General features: G+C 43.2%; 1 protein-coding gene across 4 annotated transcripts in view; it reads left to right on the top strand.

Annotated features, from left to right (window-relative positions):
• Positions 1–20462, top strand: part of TSC2 (TSC complex subunit 2) — a 105687-nt gene that overhangs the window by 35799 nt on the left and 49426 nt on the right. For 3 of the 4 annotated variants that reach the window (XM_082261064.1, XM_082261065.1, XM_082261063.1), the window contains exons 18-27: positions 1237–1393; positions 1512–1634; positions 3663–3797; positions 5094–5283; positions 5705–5798; positions 6317–6419; positions 6497–6591; positions 13846–13968; positions 16652–16816; positions 18237–18395. In XM_082261064.1, the coding sequence (XP_082117190.1) occupies positions 1237–1393; positions 1512–1634; positions 3663–3797; positions 5094–5283; positions 5705–5798; positions 6317–6419; positions 6497–6591; positions 13846–13968; positions 16652–16816; positions 18237–18395 (1344 nt within the window). The remainder of the gene's footprint in view (positions 1–1236; positions 1394–1511; positions 1635–3662; positions 3798–5093; positions 5284–5704; positions 5799–6316; positions 6420–6496; positions 6592–13845; positions 13969–16651; positions 16817–18236; positions 18396–20462) is intronic. The other variant, XM_082261066.1, reaches the window with a different exon arrangement.

Raw genomic sequence — 20462 nt, 5'->3', positions numbered from 1 at the left:
GGCGCCGCACTAATCCTTAAAGTAGTTTCTGCACTACTTTTGGTGACTTCAATAGACATCTGTGCAGGAACCCACACAGAGGTCTGTAAAATCGCCCCTGAAGTTGGACTGAAATGCTGGTTTGAACTCGTGCCATTTCAAACCCGCCCTCAGTGTGAACCTAGGCTCAAATGCCATAGAGTGTAAAGTCACATAAGTCGGCTCAAAGACAGACTGAAGTTGTAGAGCAAGGTCAGATCCAAAGTCCTGCGACTTTCATGTCGGAGCAGTGTGAACCTGGGCTAAATGGCAAGTTCATCTTTTACAGAAAATTTGTAAGGTGAACGTACACTGAACCCCCTCACCCCAGTCCCATTGTACTGCGAGTCCTGCGATCCTACGCTGTGAGGCATCGGGACGCCACTTCACCGGTCCAGGGATTTAAAATCCTCCTGGCTTTCTTTCCTCACCTTCATTCGAAATCACCCTGGCTTATTCTATCCGTATCTCTCAGCGTGTATGGACAGGAGGCATTCTAATTGGTCAGCACCTTCAGATGGACAGCGCTGACCAATCAGAATTAGTCTAGCCCGTCTTCTCGGCTCGGTCCATGTGACAGAGCTGACCAATTAGAATGCCTCCGATCTGTACATGCTGAGAGGTACGGATAGGAGATTAGGTCGCGGTGATTTAGAATCCTCGGAAGGCTAAAGCAGTGTCCCTGTGCCTGACAGTGGGGGATCGTGAGGGGGTCCAGTGTAAGATCACCTCAGATTTTCTGTAAAGGTGAACTTTCACTTTAAAAAAAAAAAAAAGTGAACCCTCACCTTCGAAATAGAATTTAAAGGCAAAACTTTTGGTTATACATATACAAGAAAAAAAAAAAAGTTGTAAATACATTTTTTTTTTTTTATGATCCTATACCCTGTTGCACTGATCTTCCCAGTGAATGGCTGTGCAGAGAGCGTGTGTCGGCACAAGTATGATCATTGAAGGAGTGTAGGCCTACACTGGTCAGTTTTTGATAGGCGAGCAGAGTGATTGTATGGAACATCAGGTGTTTCACATACAGGAAGCAATACAAAGAGAGCGGGATACTTTTTCAAACAAGTACTTGGTACAGCAGGCACAGATCAGGAATATGAAATGTTGGGTTTACATATGCTTTAACTTCTGTGCACATTACAAAGTAGTTTTGATGATTTAAGGGCACAGTGTGGGCTGAAGTATCCTTTTAACTGCTCTGATCTCTGTTAGGATTGAGCCTGAGAAGAGGCCGCCAGATAGGAAGCCCGCCGGCACGCTGTCTCCCCCTTCTGGAAGTCCCAGTCTCTCTTCCCAGGGCGGTTGTCCTCGATTGGGCTGCCTGCCTTTCTCTCTGGCTTTTGGGGTCATTCTGCAATGTTTAAAGCAGGTGTGGTTTCACATTCTCCAGAGCAGATCTGAACAAAGACAGGTCTGTTCCGATTGTATTTGGGTCTTTTCCTAGAGTCTTTCATTTCTGAAAAATCACTACACTTTTTCTCTTCTAGGAGACGGACTGGAAAGTCCTCAAACTGGTTCTCAATAAACTGCCTGAGTGTCTTCGCTATAAACTCCTCATTCTGTCCTCTCCCTGTAACATCGACCAGCTTTCTGCATCCCTCTGTACCATGGTGAGTAGTCAAACTACAAATTGTAAACCTCACCTATCACTTATTAAACTCGGTACAGCACTACCTTATAGAAGCCTGCTCCAGGACCTTACCTAATCTGTGCTGCTTGCATATGTAAATGTTTAGTATAGGGAACTGACCTGCCTGTTAAATATTGGTTAGTAAGGAAACGAAATATATATATTTAATATAACGCATGTGTCCAAGCGTTTTTTGCTGTAGTCCATTTTGTAACGGTTGCACCCAACCACCTCAGTTTTTAACTAGCTTTTAACCACTTGCCTACTGGGAACATTCACCCCCTTTCTTCTCAGGCCAATTTTCAGCTTTCCGCGCTATCGCACTTTGAATGACATTTGCGCGGTCATGCAACACTTAATCCAAACAACATTTTTATCATTTTTTTAAACCGCTTTCTTTTGGTGGTATTTTATTACAACTGGGGTTTTAATTTTTTGCTAAACAAAAAAGAAAATTTCATTGCACTGGTGGGCACTGACTGGCGGCATGGTTGGGTGGGCACTGATGATCAGTGTAGGTGTCCCGTGTGGATTTGCCAGTTATCGGCTCTCCTTTACTCACATGCTGTCAGTGTGAGGAGAGGATTGCCGATAACCGGCAAATCCTGTTTACATTGTGATTGGACACAGCTGATTAGGTGGTAAAGAGCTGCCGTGATTGGCGTTTTACTATGATCACTGCCAATGCGTGCCATCAGGGGGGGAAGGCCACAGGCAGGGCAAGCATGGAAGGTACACTAACTCTTCAGGGCCCAAACTGCAGGCGTCCCCTTTACACTTCAGGGTCCTCAATCTAGGTACCCTCTCTAATACTTCAGGGTCCTCTGACCAGGCACCCCCTTTACTACCAGCTGACTCTTGGATCCCTGAACCTTCTCCGGAGTGGTCCTCTCTGACTCTAGGCAGACAATCCACAGTACTCATGACCTTTGTAGGCTTTCCTAGGACTGGACCCCTCTCACTGCTGGTTCTTGGCACACCAGATCCCCTTCAGCTCAACTCAGCACTCTCTGGATTCTCAGATGACACCCAGAGACATCCGGTTCCTTTGACAGGAGGAGAGACAGCCGTACTCTCCCTCCTGGGACACTGCTTCTCACCAAAGTCACACTGAGTCATGCACCCCCTTCAAACTTATACCCACTCCCAGAATCCTCTGCGGCAGAATCTGCCTTCTGGGGTAGTTACAAGCCTGAATGTGTCTCTGATTGGCTTTCCTCCACTGCCCAATGAAAATCCTCTCAACTACTCCAGTTGAGTCGGACTAGCTACTAAAAGCTTTACCATGACCTGGATACAGGAGAACCTTCTTGGACACATTTTACATGATCTCTGTTCCATATTTTGATGAATCAATGGTGTAAAAACAGGATGCAAGGGAAAATCTCCCCTATTGCAATATATCAGTAAAACAGACATAGTATCTTCTATTCTCTTCGCCCCCCCCCCCCCCCCCCAAAACCAAATAAAAAAAAAAAAAATAGTAGGTGGAGTTTGTACTTGTAGCCTAATGAGATGGTTATGTGTATCTGTGGTAAATTGGATCTATCCTGTACTTCCAGCTGATTCAAGAGACAACTTCTCTGCAGTTGTGTGTGGGGTTAGGTTCGCATCTATGCATGTGCAGTTGTTGCATTTTTTTAGGCCCATTTTGTGGCACATCTTGCTTTTTATGTGCAGTTTTGAAGCCCTTTTTGGATGTGTTAATGTTGCTAGGAGGAGGTGTCAGGTATGCAGAAAATTCATTTTTAATGCAATTTAGTTGAAGTCTAGGCTGGCAAAAAATGCACCGTGCTGTTAAATAAAAAAAGTAAGTCCCTGCACCTTTCCAAAAAAGGCACCAGTGGAAACAGCATAAATGTGATTGTGACCCTCAGGAACTAATGTTAAACTGGCTGCACATGTGCAAATGCACTGCAAAATCCATAGGTGTGAACCGAGCCCTTGAAAGAGTTTGTCCCACTGCTCTATCCCTTGTTGTTGTCATTACATGTGATTTGTGTTCCAGCTCTCAGACCGGAGTGCCAGTGATCGCTTGTATAATACCCCAGATGGTTTCTCTCGTACGGACCTGCAGCTGGCTGTGGTTCCTGTACTGACTGCATTGACCTCATACCATCAATATCTGGATGTCGGCAAACAGGTATTTTTTCTGGTGCTTTTCTTAAAGGCCTAGCGGGGAAAAAATGTTTTGTAACCGTAACTCTGAACAAGCAAGTATACAGCATATCTACTGGTTATGCAGTATTTATATCCTCTCCTATTTGGATTCAGCACTGTAAAAGCCTGATTGCAGTATGGTTATTTAGGAGTATTCAATAAATGGGGCAAGGAATCCATGTGTAAGTGCAAAGTATCCTACCCAGAGCAGCCAGTGAGAATCCATCTTTTGCTGCTCTAACTTCTGATAATTAAAGTAGAACTATAGGCAGTATTTTTGAAATGGTATATGGTGCCGTCTTGTGTCCCGAAGGCCTCTCCGCAGTGCTTTAGGGGTTATGGTTTGGAGGGCACGATGTTTCACATTTGGTGGACATGCCCAAAAGTAAGGAAATTTTGGATCTGTACCTACAGTCGGGTCCATAAATATTGGGAAATCTACACAATTCTAACCTTTTTGGCTCTATACACCATCACAATGGATTTGAAATTAAACAAACAAGATGTGCTTTAACTGCAGACTTTCAGCTTTAATTTAAGAGTATTTACATCAAAATCAGGTGAAAGGTGTAGGAATTACAACAGTTTGTATATATACCTCCCGCTTTTTAAGGAACCAAAAGTAATGGGACAATTGGCTGCCCAGCTGTTCCATGGCCAGGTGTGTGTTATTCCCTCATTATCCCATTTACAAGGAGCAGATAAAAGGTCCAGAGTTAATTTCAAGTGTGCTATTTGCATTTGGAATCTGTTGCTGTCTATAACTTATCTACAAACTATGGGATATTTTTATTTTATGTTTATATATTTTTTTACTAGTAATGGCAGCGATCAGCGGCTTATAGCAGGACTGCGATATTGCAGGGGACATTTGACTTTGACACTTTTTGGGGACCAGTTACACTAATGCCGTGATTAGTGCAAAAAAATATGCACTGTCCCTGTACTAATGACACATTCGCACCCCCTAGGTGGATGTGCAGATTACATAGTATGCGTTAAACATAACGCTGTTAAATCCAACACTACATTCTGCCATCTACTTTATTTAAGAAAAGGTCATTTAATTGTGGTGGAAGGATTTGCATTATATATTGAAGGTACTACTGCAGCTCTCAGGAAAAGCAGTGAAGGGTTCATATAACTTGATATTTTGTTTTCTGACAAGGTTTCTGAATTCTATCCTCTCATGAAAAGGTTTAAAGCTAAGCAATTCTATTGAATTCTGTGTGCATGGCAGACTACAAAAGGTAATTGTGTTTATTTTCTCTTCTGGTAGAAGGAAATGGTTCGCTGTCTAGAGACCGGCCTGATCTATCGCTGTGCCAAGCAGTGTGTGGTTGCTCTGTCTATGTGCATGGTAGAGATGCCGGGGATACTGATCAAGTCCCTTCCGGTGCTAATAGTGAAGCTGACACACATCTCCGCCACTGTCACTATGGCAATCCCCATGCTGGAGTTCCTTTCCAGTAAGTTGTTTCAAATTCCTCCAATTCATCATGAGTTGTCTGGCCCCCACTCATAGGTTAGGAAAATCAGCCATCAGTCTGTAATATGTAGACGGGCATGGTCAGCCATTATTTCTCCATACGTAGGCTGTATACATAGTCCTCCCATGTAGTTATTTATACATAAAGTAGCACAGTGGGCTATCATATGTTGTCAGCCATCATAATCATTGGATCTTTACTGCCAGAGGAAGACGCCTAGATTGTTATAGCTAGACTAGCTATGGCTTCTTATTGGGTTCTTCATACAAGGAATAAACCGTGTCAAGCCATTTTGTTTTATGTGGAGTATATAAAGTCAGGCACCTTGCACATCACAATAGGAGGCCATCACCTCTGACTTCAACTTTCTAAACTTTTTTTCTCTCCTGGTTTCTTTCAGCCCTGGTCCGGTTGCCCCACCTTTATGGGAACTTTGCTGCAGAACAGTATGCAAGTGTGTTTGCCATTTCTCTGCCGTACACTAATCCTTCAAGGTGCGTACATGTCCAAAATGCAGTTAACCGAAAAAAACCTAAAACTGGAAGGCAAAAGTAGAGAGATCTTATTGTCAGATTGTGTATTCATTTAACCACTTGCCAGCCATGCTGTAACTGATTGACAGCAACAGCGTGGACAATTGTAGTCTTTAGAAGGGATGCAGTAGTACTCTCCTCTCCCTCAGCCTGCCGATTAGACCATTAAAGAGCAGCAGCAGACGGATGAGGTTAACGCTTTGGTTTCCACGTCTATTAGTATGTTCCTTGTCAGTGAATTTGCTTGCAGATCATCCAGACTTGATATATTTGATATATATATATGGGATCGCAACAGGCTTCTACCATGTCCAGTTTATGCATTTATACTAGTTGCATTAGAGTATGCAATTACTGATTAACAAGTCTAATAAGTATACAGCTGCATTAATTTTGTTTCTTTAGATCTACATCTGTTTTTGCTTTAATTATAGCATACAATTTAATCGGACAAGACTTTTTCGTTTTATTTCTTCCAGGTTTAATCAATATATTGTGTTCCTGGCCCACCATGTCATTGCTATGTGGTTCATCCGATGCAGACTATCTTTGAGAAGAGATTTTGTGCCTTACATAACTAAGGTAAGTTCCATTCCTTAGCTGGGAAGCATGGCTGCGTGTACTGGACCAATCACATGACTTACTCTGCCCTCCCATAGGGTCTGCGATCAAATGTTTTGCAGAGCTTTGACGACACTCCTGAGAAAGGGAGCTTCAGAGCCCGCAGCACCAGCCTGAATGAGAGGCCTAAAAGGTACGACATGTCTACATATCTGCTGGCTCCTACGGGGAGGGGGAGAATGTAGAAGAAATACATTACCTATAACCGCAGCAAACTCACACTATGGCAGTTTTCAGGATACCCCCAAGAGGAGCTAATATATTACAGTGAACCTTAAAGGATAAGCCTTAAAAACTTGAGCAAGTGAGGACAAAGTGTGTGTGTGTGTGTGTGTGTGTGCGCAAAAAAAATTAAAGGAACACTTTGAAAACACATCAGATCTCAATGGGGAAAAATCTCATGGTGGATATCTATACTGATATGGACTGGGTATTGTGTTAGGAATGAAAGGATGCCACATTGTTTGATGGCAATAAAAATTATTAACCTATAAAGGGCTGATACCTAATGGCAGTCAGGGCGCCATTGTTTAGCCTGAAGAGGTCTGTGCCTCCCTCCATGGATATGCCTCCCCAGACCATCACTGACCCACCACCACACTGGTCATGCTGAACAGTGTTACAGGCAGCATATTGTTCTCCACGGCTTCTACAGACCCTTTCACATCTGTCACGTACTCAGGGTGAACCTGTTCTCATCTGTGAAAAGCACAGGGCGTTATTGGCAGACCTACCAATTCTGGTGTTCAATGGCAAATGCCAATCGAGCTCCACTGTGCCGGGCAGTGAGCACAAGGTCCACTAGAAGACGTCAGCCCTCAGGCCACCCTCATGATGTCTGTTTCTGATTGTTTGGTCAGAGACATTCACACCAGTGGCCTGCTGGAGGTTATTTTGTAGGGCCCTGGCAGTGCTCATCCTGTTCCTCCTTGTACAAAGGAGCAGATACCAGTCTACTGATGTGTTAAGGACCTTCTACGGCACTGTCCAGCTCTCCTAGAGTAACTGTCTCCTGAAATCTCCTCCATGCTCATGAGACTGTGCTGCGATACACAGAAAACCACCTGGCAATGGCACATATTGATGTGCCATCCTGGAGGAGTTGGACTGCCTGTGCAACCTCTATAGGGTCCAGGTATCGCCTCATATTACCAGTAATGACACTGACCCTAGCCAAATGCAAAACGTGTGAAAAACAGTCAGAAAAAATGTCAGTGGCTTCCACCTGTAAAACCATTCCTATTTTGGTGGTCGTCACATTGTTGCCCATCTAGTGCACCTGTTAAGCAGCTGAAACCGATTAACAACCCCCTGCTACTTACTGACCAGATCAATATCCCAGGAGTTTAATTGACTTGATGCTATACTCTGATTAAAAAGTTTTCCTTTAATTTTTTTTTTTTATATATATATATATAAATTAGTGTGTGTGGATGTATGACTGGTCAGTCACTAGAAGCCTGCATTAGGAAAAGGCCCCCCTTGGTCATTGGCTTAGGCTGAGGTTCTTTGTATTTAATTCAGCATATCCTGAAGGCCTGTCATGAAGTCTGCCCTAGTTTGGTTTTAAGGAAAAATATATATATATATATATATATATATATATATATATATATATATATATATATATATATATATATATATATATATATATATATATAATATATATATATATATATATATATAATATATATTTTTTATTTTTTCAGAGAACATATTTTGAGTTGTTGTAAAGTTTAGCTAAAAATAATGGTTTGAAGACCAATGCACACTATATGCGGTGACAGACGTTTTACCTCATGGAAAAATGTCTGTCACCATAGGAGCACACAGGAAACAATTGTTTTCCTATGTGTCCCATTCACACTGCAATGCAGCCTAGCACTGCGTTAAATGCTGATATACTGCATTTTATCGCAGTTCGCAGGCCCAAATCGCATTGCAATGTCAGGCAGCGCAGTGCACTCGCCGACGTTGCAGTGAATGAAGTATGTTTTGTGTACATTTCAAAAAAAGTTTGTACAAGAAAAGAACGCTGAATTGTGCACCACACTGCCCCTTAGCCAGCCGGAAACGCAGAGCGGCCAGATCGTTGAATCACTCCGGCTGCTCTGCGATACATGTGTGAATTCGTCTTGAGGGCTCATTCACATGGGGACGCTCCTCATGACCAAAGCTCCGTGTGCGGAGAGAAATGTGTTGGGGACCTAGCCTGGCTGAAGCCAGGGCTGAAGCTGTTATTTACCACCTAAGGCTCGGTTTACACCTATGCAATGTGGGAACCAGTGCGGGTTCCTGCATCGCATGTCTCTTGCAGGCAGTTCCCGCTGCCCTAGGTGAACCGCTGCGGGCGTCAATGCAAAGTTACTGACACCCCCAGATCGGTTCGCAGATTGCAGTGTGAACTGCCAAATGGTGCAGGAATCAGATGTGAACACCCATGCGATCCGATTCCAGTGCTGACCAAAAAAAGGGTCCTGTACCATCTTGGTGCGAATGCGATGCAAATTCAGCCTTACAATCTATATGACTGAATTTGCATTGCATGTGATCTGCACAGCAGTGCGGTGCAAATCACATGTGATGTCGAACATCACACCAGTGTGGACCCAGCCTTATGGGCTTTTGTAGATATTTGCACCTTCCAGGGCTTTTGCCCTTTCCGTTTTCCATTTGAGCTGCCAGTTGCTGTGTGCAGGCAGACCATGTAAGTGTATGGGGATGCTCGCACACAGCTGCTCGTCCCAATTTAACAGCTGTGTGGGTGAGCGGCTTCCAAACAGTCTACATTTAGGGGAGCTCGCCCACATACGTATGCCTGTCAAATTGGGACATGCAGGCCACTTAATGGGCTGCCTGCTAGCACCGCCTGGCGGCTCAAGCCACCCAGCCCATTGCCTTAGCACCATTGTTGATCAGGCCCAAGAAACATGAGCTTATTTTTATGCTTGTGGTTTTGTAAGTCTGTTTATTATGGTGATTTGTAGCCCTTTCCTTTATTTGCTTTCATTACACCAGACAGTGTAGTGTAGAACCCATAAAAAAAAGAAGAAACAATTGACCAGACATACAGTGTTAAGTGCATCTAGAACACAAAGTATTATTGCAGCTTACCAGTCCATATATGGTGGCTGCATTGGTTTTCTTTTTTCAGATGGAGTACAATTATTGCCATTTCAGAATGGCTACTGTTGATGCATCCATAAATATTGTGTCCCTGTAACTTCCTTCCACTGAACTAAAATATCCAACAATGCTATCAGTTTTCCCAGTTCTGATTATTGAACTATGGAACACTTATGTAATGGAGAGGGATTTGTAGTCTTAAGTCAGAGCAACCTAGGGTGGCAATGCTGCTTCTCCGTAGATGCAGTATGCGCCCATTGGCCCAGTGGCTCCTATGGCCCAGCCATTGTCTGCTCTCCCCCCCTGCAGCTGCCACTGGCTGACACGGGAGCTGGATCACATGACCAGAACAGGCTTACAATAGGTGAGCAAAGGACCCTTTATTACACAGGTCAATCAGCATAGGTGTTAGAAGGGAGGAAGGAGCATTGAGAATTTTTAAGATTAGGTTTAGCCTGGAATTCCACTTTATTATAATAACCTACTAATGGAAAAAAAACAAGAGCAAGGTTAAAAACCTTTAAATTTTTAAAAAAATGCAGATGAAAGCATTTCAAAGTTGCCATTTAATTTGCTGCTGTTACAAATCTCTACAAGAAATCTAATTTTTCAAATCTGGAACAGCAACCAAGTACAAATTGTGAAAGTGACCAAAAATGTTCCATTCAATGTTACAATGATCACTAAAAATATGTACAGTACGTACTGAAAACAATATACTATAGTTTCCCTTTAAATTTGTTCATGTCCCTTTCTCATTTTCCTCCCACGGTGAGTTACATAAGAACCCGTTATTTCCCTTAATGGAGATTTAAATGTCATTCTGTCAGTAAATTTTGTTGCTGAGCTTACTGACATTTAAATGTCAACGACATGCTTAGAACATTCTATAAAGTCCATTTTTTTTTTTTTTTTTTTTTTTCATTAGAAGTTACTCATTTTTTTCCCTTTTTCCTTGAATTAACCTTCTGTTCATTCTCCATGTGTTCATTCTCCATGTGTTCATTCTAAATGCTCTTCATTGTGATCATTTTCTTCTCAGTATGTGTTTAACATGTATTACACCTGTGACATTTATTGTAATTAAACCATACTGACATGCAGTGCCTGCTTTTAGGGAGATCCTTTATGTAGTAAACAGGTATGTTCCATCCTTGTCCCTTCACTTCAAGTGATATCATCGTGGTGCTGCTTTGTGACAAGTACTATGATTGGAATTCAGCCACTGGTCTTTATGGTGGAATCATAAGAAATGGAACACAAGTGCTGAATTCGATTTAAAACAAAAGCTGCTCAGTAAACGTAAAAACAAAAAAAAGCCGTTTTTACTGCACTACTGATCTTCAATCCAAAGCTGCCCCCTTCCTTTCTATACTACCGCCATTTCAGGAATTCCTTTCTGCCAGTAGATGCCACCAGTCTCCAGGGCTGAATGATGGCCACTATAATTCAAAACAATTCCTAAACCAACTTCCTATAAATGTTTCTCTTCTCCACCTAAATGAAGTTTGCCTTGAATTGTTGGGTGAAGATTGGTGTTTTGAAGCACACGTCAAGGCCTCACGTTTCTTTGACATATTTCCAATTGCCTTAGCCCAGTGATGGGGAACCTTGGCACCCCAGAAGTTTTGGAACTACACTTCCCATGATGCTCATGCACTCTGCAGTGTAGTTGAGCATCATGGGAAATGGTAAACCTTGACACCCCAGATGTTTTGGAACTATGTTTCCCATGATGCTCAACTACACTGCAGAGTGCATGAGCATCATGGGAAATGTAGTTCCAAAACATCTGGGGTGCCAAGGTTCACCATCACTGCCTTAGCCCAACAACCTTTGGTTTGTTTACAGCCTGAATTGGGACAAAAATAGGCCCAGGCATTTTAGACTGAGCAGCCCATTTTTCCGGGGGAGGGTTTTGGCGGGCAGGGGTGGTTGAGGATGGGATATTTACGGAGTCGGTCCATCTGCACTGTAAGGTCTCCAGATCACAGTGCCCCTTGCAGTCATGCCACCCACCTCACTCCACCCCACCCCACCTTCTTAACCATATTAAAGATATGTAACACGTATGTAACAATATGTAACGAAACGCTTGTATTGGTATATATAAAAGACCAAAAAGGAGCCACAGAAGAGTTGTTGGTTGGTATGGGTTATATACACTACTACCATGGGAAACTACAACCAATACAAGAACATCGTTACTGACATATTTTTAACCGCAGGAAACAAAACTATAAATACGGAAGGATATACTGTGCCAATTACCCACATACATCCACTTCTGACCTTGGCTAACCTTTATCATCAAGTACTTAGTCTTGTCCAGTAGAACCACAATGATTTCTCTGGTCTATTCACAGGTGGACTTTCATGGTTTTTTTTAATTTTGCCACATTTCACATGTTTATTGCTGGGATGGGTATAATAATTAGCCCAGCACAATGTTGGTTCAAATTATTTTATTTTAATTGTCTGCTTTTTCCTCTTAAATACCTCCAAAAGGGGGGTAACCTCATTGGGACATTTTTCCATCATCCTTCTAGTAGTACTCAGATGGCTGGACCACGAGTCCCAGTCTGACATGTTAGTGGGATTTTACCAGTTGAGGAATGTCATTAAAGCCTTTTGAAGCAGATGACTGATTTTGCCCATGTTGAGGTCCATAGCATCAGCAATCTTGATTGACCCAGGGCAGATGTCCCCAGCTGCTAGACGTCCATGTCATTCATTCACAAAAAGTAGCCAACTTTAACTGATTACTACTAAGTGGTTGATGGGGTAGACTTCCCAAATGTGGAAACATCCTAGAAAATTTTCTTGACTTCAGAAAGAAACATTTGTGTTCTGGGGTATACTAGAAACCTGATCCAACCTGCGTCATGTGATGCAAATTGCCCTTATTTGGCATATTTCATTTAAATGAGTGTTTGCTTTTTCTTAAGCTAGCCACATACTGATTGATTAATACAGCAATGGTTGAGTAGTCAGGCTTAAATTTAAAGCTGAACTCCAGGCGCAAAAAGAACATTCCTCAATCTGAAAGGATCTAAAACTGCTTTACCTTGTAAAAGTAGCAGTGACATCCCTGTGCTGTACATAGCTCATGCAGAGGGAGGGACCCAGCATATTCCACCAACTACAAACTGCTAGCAGACAACGACAGGAGGGGGGCGGAGACCAGACCAGTCTCCCTGCACAAGGAGAGAGCGCAGCAGTGAGCGGTCTTTATTACTGCACAGATCTGCAAGAAATACGCACAGCACACCAAGATTCAAGTATGCACATGCCTCTTGCATTTAGACAATATTTGCTTATCACAATGTTCAGTTTGTAAGCTGAACTCCAAACAGATGTAATAAAAAAAAATGATTAATGTATTTATAAATGCAACTAGTGCAAGAACCTTATTGGCCTGTAATACCTTGTACAGTAGACTGGGAGAGGGGGTGTCAGTTCTTGGGGCCAGTCAGGTTTACAGCAGTGCATATTTGCGGATAAGAACATTCTGATAAGGAGTATGCAGAGAGATTACTTAATCAGTCTACTGCTGCACCTTCCCTGTCCAATCACAAACAGGGGGTGTGTGTAGGTAACTTAGCTGTATTACTTACTGCTGTGCTGTCTGGCAGGGATGTGTAGATCTCAGAAGTGTATTGACAGAATTATAAGATCCTTGAGCAGGTAAAACTGCTCTCATGTATAAAAATGTGTATTTGGCCTTTTTTACCCTCTGTCAACTAAGATAAAAAAAGCTATTGGTCAAAATTATTTTAAAAAATGTGTTCTTTTCAAAAAGTGCCAATCCAAACACCTGTCACTGCCAGATTGTGTTTGTTGTTAGGTCTACAATTGTAGCCAATTTACATCAAGGGATTGACCTAATGCATGTGGCTACCTTAAGACCGTTTCTTTGATCGCCCCACAATGCAACTGGCTCTTTTTTACAATGCTGCTGCTATTTGCTTCCTTTTTTTTTTATGCTCAGTTTTTGTTGCCTTTTTTGCTTTCTCATGTGTGTGGCATTTATTTTTTGTTTTCTGTTTCTCCTTTTCTATGGTGTACCCCCAATACTGATCTTCGCGGGCCTTCTGCTGTACCCACTCTACACGTCCCTTCACTGGTTTCCACTGGCATCCTGTGTGTGGGTGGGGTGACTTTCTTATTTTTTTTATTTTTATATACCACTTGTGTGGAATATGCCTTGGGTGGTGGGCACCCTTACGCTCTGCTAACGGGGCACTGTTTATTGGGGTAGCTTGAAGCTATCCAAACCCTCAAAGCCGGGCTTGAGTGACTCCTCCCCCGTGAAGGAGATGAGAGACCTCTCGAACGCCTTTCGCTCTCGCAGCATCAGTGTGTCGGAGCGTGCTGCGTACAGGTAGAGGCTGGGCATGGTTACCTGGGCCCGTTGCACCCAATGGCGGGAGGTTGCATGCCAGGGAAAGACTTGCATGGACAGTCGTAGACACTAGTGCCCATTCCATAACCCTTCTAGCTCTCCCTGATCTGTTCCGGGCCCCTAACTCACAAAGTGCACGTGTTGGACTGAAATACTTAAACCTTTGCAGCAAGTTTAATCCCTAGGTGATCTTAACACTGTTTATTTTTTTAAAACGAGAAGATTGCAGTCCAGTCCTCCTAATATTTGAAAATTTAAAACTGTTCCTGATCTGAGCCGTGCTCATCTTTCTTAAATTTCACATGACTATGGTCATTTGTTGTCTTCAATTGAACATATTGGGCTTGCACTGCACTCTTTTCTAATGGGAAATTATTGTACACTTAAGTCATTTTACAGTTTGTGCATGAAAGACCCACCTTCAGATTTTTGTTACAGGTCTGTGGATCATGACTTTTATCCCCACATTATGCTAGGAGATTCAGGAGGACCAGATTGGACAAGTTCTGGACTGTGTAAGAAGAGGGCTTACCAGTGGAGAAAAGAGATTTCGACTAGTCCTTAAGCCTAGTACACACGGGCCAAATGTCGGGCAGCATCGACTGGTTCAATAGAAACCGGCCGACATTCGGCCTGTGTGTACTGGAGGCGGTCCGAGAGAAGCCGGTTTCGTAAGGGGGGCATGACCAAAAAAGGTCTGCCGATCGTCTCCTGATCAGTGCTCACAGCCAATGGCACTGACCGGGGTATTCCGGCGGAACACAATGGCACAGCAGGGGAAATTGCTGTATGAACATCGGATTTTCAGTACAGCTGCTCCTCCTGAGCTGTCAGGTTTTTTTTCATTCAGCACTGCTTGGTTAAATAAAAACTAGTGTCTGAGGCTTTAGACTTAGGCCCCTTTCACACAGGGAGTCCGTCAGGTGGACTCCGTTTTTCTCAGGGGGGGATTGATCCGCCGATCCCCCGCTGAGCAGGTGGATGGCAGCTCTGTCTCCACGCTGTGTGCAGGGACAGAGCTGTCTGGTCCCCATTCCTCTCTCCGTTCTCATCTGATCCATCAGACTGATGGAAAATAGGGTTTCCATCTGTCCAGATTTGACGGATCGGATGTCAGCGGACATGTCTCCGCTGACATCTGATGCCCCATAGAGATGCATGGGGCATCCGTTCAGATCCGCCTGAAAAACGGACAGAAGGATCTGAACGGACTCCCTGTGTTAAAGGGGCCTTGGGCCCAAATCTTGACATTTTGTTCACACCCTTCATTAGGATTATTGGTGAAAACAGAATCCAAAGGAACATAATAAAAGTGGTGCTGGGTTTTAAAAGCGCACCCTATTTTCTTTTGAAATACTAAATCCTACACAGTCGATGTATGTCTTGGCATAGTGTAAGGCAGGCCATAGCTGATGTGATTTTCTTTCCTGCAACCACGGGTGGAAGGAAAGAAAAATCACCCAATTCCCTCATCAACACAGTGTTGAGCTATTGTGTTCTCTAGGCGTGGGGAGCCGCCCCTGCTTGGAGAACACTGTGATTATTGCTAGTGTCTCTTGCCGCTTGCAATAATCACATGCTAAGTCAGACAAGTTGGTTGTACCCAACTCGATCCATCGGTCGACTTGGGTACAATCAGCCTGTCCATACGTGGATCGAATCTCTGCTGGTTTTTAAAAGGGAGAATAGAGAAAAATATCATTCTTGCTGACCTAGCCGAGATTCAAATTATCTATGGCCGGCTTAAGTATACCCTGATGTGTAAAATCACAACCTGGAGTTTCTGCAGCACTTGTTCCTGATCTTGTAATAGTGCAGGTCAGGCTTTCTCATCCTTTGCCCATGGCAGTTTAATTCTGTACCCCTTGCGAAATCAGAAAACTATTATCCTGCTAGCGCCACCTTGCAGTTTACAGTATTACATGTAGAGGTGAGTAGAGCTGACTGACTGGGGGCTGCAGTACCTTCCAGAGGTCTTCGAAAGACCTGTTGTTTATGCAGTGAGCCTAACGAAATCCACAGTACTAGGTCGGTTAACCCAAAATTATTTTAGCTAAAAGGGGAATCGCTTGCTGGCTTCTGATCCATTGTGGACATCAGCTACCAGTTCTCTCTTCCAGGGTTCTTGTCTCTGATCCCATCCACCTTGGCATATTTGCTGTTACTACTCCTGCCATTGCATTCCCTGTGCTATAAATGTAGAGTATGTAAACCCTAAATCTATTTTTCAGTATGTTTGGCATCATGCCTCACTGTAGGCAGCCCAACAGCCAACTGAAGGAGCTTGCATGGCAGGCTGACACAGCTGCTTAGCATTGTTAGCCTGCTAACCATAGGTCTGTCATCTCCATCCTTTTATTACTACTTAGTAAGTCACTGACCTGATTTATCATGCAGCCATTAAAGTGTCCTAACTTGCTCGTTCTGGTTTAGTGACTTGCCAACTAGTGAAGATAGGATCAGAGTTGGCACTTGCAGCAATGTTGGCTCTCGTGTTCCTTTTCTAACTAGTAAACAAAAAGATGACATTTCTTCAGATCTGCCTAGTTAAATGTCTTGTGGTAGATACAGCCACCTCCTGATTTGTTGTGGATAAGTCATGATCCAACAGACCACCACTGCAGTTTGTCGCTCATCTAACAGTCATTGCTGTTTTGTGCAGTCGAATGCAGCCCTCGGTGACCAGCTCTAGTCTGAGCTCTGCTGATGAAAGCTCTGTGGCCCAGGCTGATGACAGCCTGAAAAACCTTCATCTGGAACTAACGGAGATCTGTCTAGACATGATGGCCAGATATGTGTTCTCCAACTTCACAGCAGTTCCTAAGAGGTGAGTGTGTATGGTTGCATTGCACACCAGAGCTGGGGCTTGTATCAATGTCCTTGGGGCTTCTGTCAAACTCGGAAGAGTCTCAAACTAATGGCATTGTTTCTAATTTATGGACATTTGCATTTGACATTCAGTTGACCTTCTGACCTGCTTTTATGCAGGTTTTGCATTCCCATAGACTTGTATTGGTATGCAAAATCCATTTTATACTAGCAAAACCCATTGACATGGGGCCTAAGCTACACATTCATAGTGTTTTCTATACCTGTGGAAATCCAATGCTCATTGATGGTGTTTCTTCATACTTTCATGCAGTCTTTTACTTCCTCAACTGACCAAAATTCTAACAAACACAGTGGCCAGCTTTGGACCATTGGCAGGAGTTAGCTGTGGCCTTGTGTATGGCCGCTTAAAATTGGCAAGTAAAGGAGAATGGTCACAAATGTTCAGGGTTTTTGTTAGGCCTGTTTCACACAAGCTTCAGCTTGTATAAGAGCAGTGTAAACCGCAAGCTTTGACAAAGCATTTGCAGAGCTTTAAGCAAGCTTTGTTGAAGATATTAAAGTACCATTTAACACCAGTTTGTAATTGTTGAACACTGATTCTTATGGGAGTGTTGATTGCCACTTTAAGCAAGCTGCTAGCAGGGTTCAGCAGGCTTTCAAAATGCTTGAAGCCTGCTAGCAGCTTGTTTAAAGGGGCAATCGGCACTCCCATTAGGTTTGATCTGGTTGAAAGGTTGCTCTGTGTTCAACATTTTACAAACTGGAGCTGAATGGTTCTTTCAAAACGCTGAAAGTTTGCCTAAAGCTCTGCAAATGCTTTGTCAAAGCTTCCTGCTCACACAGCTCTTATACAAGCTGAAGCTTGTGTGAAACAGGCCTTAGGTAGATCTACTAATTTCTAGAGGTCACAAGATATAGATTTGTTTTTAATTTACCTTGGCATATGTTTTCACTACTCTACATGAATGAGAAAGCCAAGAAGGCCATTCAAATTTTAGGCTGGGTTCACACTTGTGGGAATTGGATGCGGGGACCGACTCTCAATGGTGCCAGTTCACACATCTCCAGGGTGGCCGCAGAGCACACTGCAGAAGGTTCCTGTGCATCTTTGGCTCCGTTTCTGGTCCGAATTCAGGCCTGATTTGCCCCTGAAATGGTGACCAGGGATGCACCGGAACCCCTACTGCGAGCCACTCTGCAGATAGTGTGAACCCAGCGTTTACAGGAGCATGTCTGGTCTTTGCTAAATGGAGACAAATGGTGAGGGGAAACCTTCTCAACAGGAAGTTTGGCTGGCTCCAAAAGAAAATTGCAACTGGGTGGTGCAACCCCTTAAATTTATTGATGTGATGAAGACTGGCAAGCTACATTGTCATAAAAAAAGACATTGTTTAAATTTTTTTTTGTTTTTATAGGTCACCAGTTGGAGAGTTTCTGCTGGATGGTGGAAGAACGAAGACCTGGCTTGTTGGGAACAAGCTCATAACTGTGACAACTAGTGTAGGGAGGGGAACACGGTCACTTCTAGGGTTAGATACTGGGGAGGCCCCAAAAGAGGGAGAGTCGGAATTCAGGTAATAGCTCACTACATTTTATTTATTACAGGTAATTGTATAGTGCCATCAATTTACGCAGCGCTTTACATATACAGAATATTCACATCAGTCCCTGCCTTTGAGAAGCTTAAACATTTAGGTCCTTAACTCCCATTCATACATACACATACTAGGGGCCAACATAGACAAGAGCCAGATAACCAACCAGCATGTCTTTGGAGTGTGGGAGGAAACCAGTGTATCAGGAGGAAACCCATGCAGGCACAGAGAGAGCATGCAAACTCCAGGCTGGTAGTGGTGGTGTTGGGATTCGAACCCACAACACTAGGGCTGCTAGGTGGAAGTGCTAACCATTTAGCCACAGTGATGCCTTTTACATGAATGCATGTTTTCCATGCTCCCTAAAATAAAATAAAAAAGTAAACGCCTTACAACACTTAAATTCTGCTAATTCAGAAATTCTGCTAATTCAGAAGTCCTAAAGTACAATACTTTTCTATATTTTTCAATAAAAGCTGCTTTGAATTTATATGGTGACTGGTCAAGTGACCAACTGCCTAGGTATCAGTGAGGTGTCCTAACCTGAAGACCTCTATCCAACTGTCCGATGTTTGTCCTTTTGTCTTCGTATTTGGTCATGTAAAAAGTAGAAGCCCGGTGTAAGACTACTAGGGGGTGCGCACCTTCGCCTCGGTCCTTGGTCTCACAATGTGATTACAATTATCATTTGAAAGATTTGATTCCGCGATGCATCACAATAACTGCCCATAATTTTCATCCAAAAATTCAAGCAGTCAGAAATGGAATTCTTTTTATTTTCATCTGCTTTTAATAAAAAACACTCACTTGCATATAGGAAAGTCTGAACAGTGAACACCGCAGACAATCGTATTTGTTTAGAACGGTAAATACTATGGAATTAAACTGATGTATTAGTGCAGTTTTACTTCTTCATAAAAGAAAATATTATAATGTAAACATTAACATAAAATGTCTAAACCTTAAAGTACAACTAAAGACAAAACTTTTGGTTTTGGATAGAGTGGAGATTAGAACATTGGTCAGTGTTTATTGCCGTCTGTGTCCCCCATTAGAGAGATTCACCCTCTCTATTGGCCCTTTTCCACTGCATGGAACCGAACGGTTCGGCTCGCTTTTGTGCTTTTCCACTGCTGGTACCGCATGGTATGGTGTAGGAACGGTTCTGTTCGGTACGGTACAGCGGCGCTTTTTCCACTGCATGGAACCGAACGGTACGGCTCTCAAAAACAGTACCACCTCGATTGTGGTTCCAAGAGGTACCATACCCGGTACCATATCCCACAATCCTTTGCATGCAGTCACTACTAGCCACTGATTGGTCAGAGAATCCCACCCACCCCGTTGTTATCCCACCCACTTTACTTTAGTACTACTTTAGTGGAAAAGCAAACCATACCGTACCGAACCGTTCCAACACCGTAACATGCGGTACCAGCAGTGGAAAAGCAAACCAGCCAAGCAGGGCCGAGTAGAGCCGAGCCGGTACTTGCAGTGGAAAAGTGCCATATTTGTCCTGTTTACCATTATTGAACGGGAAAAAAGAGCACATTTTGGGTTGTCCCCAAAAAAGTAATGAAGGGGAAATCTCCCAATGGGGACACTAGTTCTGATGACCTGGGGGGGGTCTCCAAGAGATTCCCTTAATTTGCAGAGATTTCTTCCTGTTTTGGCTATGGGACAGGAAGTGAATGTAAATCTCCACAATGGGACAAAGATGGCAAAAATAAACCTTAACCGGTGTAAAAACCTTCCCTTACTCTATCCAAAATAGAAAAATAAAGTTTTGCCTATAGTTCTGCTTTAAAGCCAAGATCAAGGCCAAGCTTACCACCTATATTATTCTTGTGAAAATGGTCATCCACACAAAACAAGACCTAAATCCCTTACACGGTGCAATAAATACCAGGTGTGCTATAACCTGTAAAAAACATCTACAAAACAGAGCTCTTCCTGACTGGCAAACATCACAATGAACCTGGAACACTGTGTTGCAGAACTTCCAGGTTCATTGTGGTGATTGCACGCCAGTGTGTTGACGCTAGA

This window comes from Pelophylax lessonae, assembly GCF_965119305.1.
Source record: "Pelophylax lessonae genome assembly, chromosome: 6".
Taxonomy (NCBI): Eukaryota; Metazoa; Chordata; class Amphibia; order Anura; family Ranidae; genus Pelophylax; species Pelophylax lessonae.
The sequence above is the reverse complement of the archived record's forward strand: the minus strand, read 5'-3'. Positions and strand labels throughout refer to the sequence as shown.